The sequence below is a fragment of the Scylla paramamosain genome, chromosome 25 (assembly GCF_035594125.1).
Source record: "Scylla paramamosain isolate STU-SP2022 chromosome 25, ASM3559412v1, whole genome shotgun sequence".
In the NCBI taxonomy this organism is placed as follows: Eukaryota; Metazoa; Arthropoda; class Malacostraca; order Decapoda; family Portunidae; genus Scylla; species Scylla paramamosain.
In genome coordinates this window covers 1,155,001-1,160,000 of record NC_087175.1, presented here as the reverse complement: position 1 = coordinate 1,160,000, position 5,000 = coordinate 1,155,001, and the positions used below count along the sequence as shown (strand labels likewise).

General features: G+C 52.1%; 1 protein-coding gene across 3 annotated transcripts in view; it reads right to left on the bottom strand.

The window, feature by feature from the left end:
* Window positions 1–5,000, bottom strand: part of LOC135113056 (uncharacterized) — a 21,074-nt gene that overhangs the window by 12,862 nt on the left and 3,212 nt on the right. The window contains exon 2 of one of the 3 annotated variants that reach the window (XM_064027995.1): window positions 2,331–3,162. In XM_064027995.1, the coding sequence (XP_063884065.1) occupies window positions 2,331–3,129 (799 nt within the window). In that variant the 5' untranslated portion in view covers window positions 3,130–3,162. Of the gene's footprint in view, window positions 1–2,330; window positions 3,444–5,000 lie in introns of those variants that run through there. The other 2 variants (XM_064027993.1, XM_064027994.1) reach the window with 2 other exon arrangements.

Here is a 5,000-nt window from a genome sequence, read left to right as displayed (position 1 = left end):
GAGAGAGAGAGAGAGAGAGAGAGAGAGAGAGAGAGAGAGAGAGAGAGAGAGAGAGAGAGAGAGAGAAAAAAAAATAATAACAATTAAAAAGCAAATATTCTCTCTCTCTCTCTCTCTCTCTCTCTCTCTCTCTCTCTCTCTCTCTCTCTCTCTCGTTTTAGACTATAGATGCCAAGTTCAAGGTGGAGGGGAGGGGGAGGGGGAGTGGGAGGGGGAGTGGGAGGGGGAGGAGGGGGAGGAGGAGGAGGAGGAAAGAAGAGAGGGATGGAGAGAATATTCTAGGTCAGACAGACGCAACCTCATCCAACCCACGAGAGAGAGAGAGAGAGAGAGAGAGAGAGAGAGAGAGAGAGAGAGAGAGAGAGAGAGAGAGAATTAAAACTATCTCACATTATTCTCTCTACCTTCCTGAATGTTCTTCCTCCTTCCTTCCTTCCTCCCTTCCTCACTCACTTCATTCTCTCCCTCCCCCCACCATTCATTCCCCTACCCTCCCCCCTCCCCCCGTGACTGGCAACTCCTCCCTCAAGCCACTTAATGTCACCTGAGAACATTTTTCCAGCACACCTGTGACTGACCGTTCCCTCCCCAACAATTCTCTCCCCAATCCTTCCCCAACATTTTCTATCTTAATTCAACTTTTATTTCACCTTTATTAAATTTCCCTCCCCCCAAAGTGTATGTAATGTGCTTTTTCCCCAACCTTCCTTCCCCAACTCCCCTCCTCCCCAATCAAATTATGGTATTTTCTCCCCCAACTGTCTATCTCCTCCTTTAACAGTTCTAACATTCCCCAACTCTGCCCCAACTACCTCCCCCACACCTCCCCACTAACTCGTACCTTCCCTAACCGTCCCCTACTCCCCATTGAAGTTCTCCCCACCTCCCCAACCTTACTACTACTATTCTACAACCGTCCACATTCCTCCCCCAATCCCCCCACCTCCCCAACCACTAGTAACTGACACTTAGCTTCCTCCCCCCTTCTTCCCCCGCCCCTCTTCTCCCCACCTCCCCAACCAACCTCCTGCAGGCGTCGTGAGTGCAGGCAGGCAAACATAGTCTCTCAACCTACTGAACCAAATCCTCTCTCTCTCTCTCTCTCTCTCTCTCTCTCTCTCGTTTTTGTTGGGTGGAAAAAAAGCAAGACAAACGTTAACTATCGGACCGAGAGAGAGAGAGAGAGAGAGAGAGAGAGAGAGAGAGAGAGAGAGAGAGAGAGAGAGAGAGAGAGAGAGAGAGAGAGAATTTTAATCTTTACCCTTTCCTTTCCTAACCTCACTATATATAAGTTAATTATTCTTCATTATCTCTATTTTCTTTTCCTTCCTATTCTTTTTTTACTTTCTTTCCCAAATATACAAGATGAACTGCAACAAACAAACAAACAAACAAACAAACAAACAAAAACAAACAAACAAACAAACAAACCTTGAAATCAGGTGCCAAAGATAACTAGTAGTAGTAGTAGTAGTAGTAGTAGTAGTAGTAGTAGTAGTAGTAGTAGTAGTAGTAGTAGTAGTAGTAGTTGGAGGAGGATGAAAAGATAGAAGAAAAGAAAAGAAATGAAGAGAAAAAGGAAAGAGAAAAGAAATGAAAAAGAAATGAAAAAAAATTCAAGTCAGTTTTATTTTATTTATTTGTTTGTTTGTTCGTGTGTGTGTGTGTGTGTGTGTGTGTGTGTGTGTGTGTGTGTGTGTGTGTGTGTGTGTGTGTGTGTGTGTGTGTGTGTGTGTGAAACCGTCTCTCACAATAACTGAAGTGTAACCGCATTCTCTCTCTCTCTCTCTCTCTCTCTCTCTCTCTCTCTCTCTCTCTCTCTCTCTCTCTCTCTCTCTCTCTCTCTCTCTCTCTCTCTCTCTCCGTAGAGTTTATGAGCGGGGTCTTCAGACGAGGAGGAAGCCAGACAGTTGAGAGAGGGAGAGGGGGAGAGAGGATGGGGAAGGAAGGGTGAAAGGAAGGGAGGGAGGGAGGGAAGAACGAAGGTCACAGACTAGTGTGAGTGCGTGTGTGTGTGTGCACGTAAAGGTGGGTACGTACTAAAAATACGTACAGAAGGTGAGGGATAAAAAAGAGGGAGAAAAAAAAAAAAAAAAGACAAGTGTAGGAGGAGGAGAAGCAAGGTATAAGAAGGAGGAGGAGGAGGAGGAGGAGGAGGAGGAGGAGGAGGAGGAGGAGGAGGAGGAGGAGGAGGAGGAGGAGGAGGAGGAAGGGTCTGCTAGTAGTGAGCATCGATGACGCAACACGGCGACAGACTGACGCCGTCTCTCTCTCTCTCTCTCTCTCTCTCTCTCTCTCTCTCTCTCTGCGCGCGGCGAGGCGGTACTCACCAGATTCAGAGGGCGTGTGCGGCAGGGCGGGGGCGTAGGCGTGGAGCGGCGAGGGGGCGCGGGGGCAGTGGTAGCTGTGGTCCACGTGCACGGCGGGGGGCGCGGCGCTGGCCTCGTCGTCGTCGGGGTCCTCGTCCTCCTGCTCCTCCTCGTCAGTGTCAGTCTCCGAGGACTCTGAGGGCGTGTCGGGGCGCGCCGCCAGGTCGTCCTCCACCTCCATGTCGTCCAGGGTGTCGTCGTCGTCGTCGTCCTCGTCGTCGTCCAGGTCGTGCAGGCGCGTGAAGCCCGCCGCGCACTCCAGCGCCGACGCGGTGTCCATCAGCAGCTCCGGCAGGTGCGCCGCGGAGTCGCGGTGGTTGTGGTGGTGGTGGTGGTGGTGCAGATCGCGGGGGTGGTACATGTGCGCCTCCGCCGTGCACGTGCCGCGCCACATGCAGTCGTGCCGCAGCTCGGAGCCGGCGAGGGCAAGTTGCGTGCAGCTGGTGCAGGTGCCGTGCGCGCAGGGCACGCCCCCGGGGCCCCCTGTTCCGACGGGACCACCGCAACCCGCCAGGTGGTCGGGGAAGAGGTCGATGTTCTCCAGCGCCAGGCCGAAGTCGTGGTCCTCGATGAGCGAGGGCAGCTCCAGGGACGGCAGGTCCTCGATGAGCGCCAGCGAGGACAGGTCTACCTGGCGCAGCTCCGCCTCGTGGGACGGCGAGCGTGGCGGCGTGGGGATCAGCTGGAACTTCTTCCAGATGTCATTGCTCAGAGTGGGCCCCTCCTGGGACCACTCCGCCTCCCCCTCCAGCTCCAGCATGGCGCACGCCCACTGCAACACAGGTCAACACACCTGTACAACACAGCACTGTACTGCACAGCACAAGACAGGACCAGGACAGGACTACACACACACACCTGTACTACACTGCCACACTCTGCAATGACACGCCGCTACTCTACTGCCACCACTGCAACACACACACACACACACACACCTGCACCAATTCACACTCCAACCGTTACATGCACGCTGCCCACACCTGCCACCACGCCCACGCACGCAGGGAATGCACACACACACTGGTACCATTAGCAACCACCACCACCACCACCACCACCACCACCACCACCACCACCACCACCACCCAGCCCCAACACCCACGATCCTCCTCCTCCTCCACCTCCTCCCCACCATCACCACCACCACCACCACCACCACCACCACTACCGCCGCCGCCGCCGCCGCCGCCACTGCAGGGAACCAGACAGCCACGCCCGCAACGGCACACGCACACAGACACACAGACACACAGACATAGACACACGAAAGAAAATAGGAAAAAAATGGAGAAAAAGAAAAACGAATCAAATAAAACAGAAAATAATGATAAATAAATAAAATAGATAATAATAATAATGCTTTTGATAAACTCCTATCATCACTATTTCCCGTACCCCCCTCGAACCCCCACAACCCCCAACATTGCCGAGTTCAACACCCCCTACTCCCCCACCCCACCACTACACCCCAAGGCCACACCTGCTCCTCGCCTCACCTCCCCCCGCACCAACTCACTCCCCACCTGCCACCCCACCACGCCCGCCCGCCCCCCACCCCCTTCTCACCTGCCTGGCCGCATACCTGTCTCCCTCTCTGCTGCAACGGTTCCCCGAAACTCACTCTAAATATTTCCTGTTGGGTATATTGGGTATCTGGGAAACTTCGTGGGGGGGAGGGGGAAACTGACGGGGAAAGAGGATGGAGGGGTGTTGTAGTGTGCGTGCGTGTGTGTGTTTTTTTTCCCGTCTATCTATCTATCTATCTATCTATCTATCTATATGTCTGTCTGTCTGAGTGTCTGTCCTAGAGAAAAAGAATATGTTTGACTTTCATTACTGCCTGTCTATCTGTTTGTCTGCGTCTGTCTGTCTGTCTGTCTGTCTGTTTGTACGTGTGTGTGTTTTATCAATTCATTTAATTTATCTTTTGTCGTTTTTATCAATACTATCAATTGTTGCTATTCTTTCTACCTCATATGTAAACTACTCTTACAAAACCTTTCTCTCTCTCTCTCTCTCTCTCTCTCTCTCTCTCTCTCTCTCTCTCTCTCTCTCTCTCTCTCTCTCTCATAATCTCCTTCCCCCCTTGTCGGTGACGTGCAGGAGAGACATGTTAGCAGCGTTACTGGCTAGACTGAAGCTTTAGTGATGCAACGGTGTGGTGGTGGTGGTGGTAGTAGTAGTAGTAGTAGTAGTAGTAGTAGTAGTAGTAGTAGTAGTAGTAGTAGTAGTAGTAGTAGTAGTGACAGATCTGCTGCTGCTGCTAATGATACTGCCGACACACACACACACACACACACAGTTATCCGCAAGGTCACACACATACACACGCACGCACGCACGCACATACACACACATGCACAGGCAAATTACGTACGTACACACACACACACACACACACAATTATATATCAATGCATTTAAATTCTCTCTCTCTCTCTCTCTCTCTCTCTCTCTCTCTCTCTCTCTCTCTCTCTCTCTCTCTCTCGACGGAAGGGAAAGGAAGGCGTGGCAGGTTTTGGCGGGAAGTCTAGCCAGCAGGAGGAGGAGGAGGAGGAGCAGTAATCGATGAAGACTGGTAGTGCTGTCTAGCGTGGCACCCTCCCCCCCACTATCACCCACAATCCCT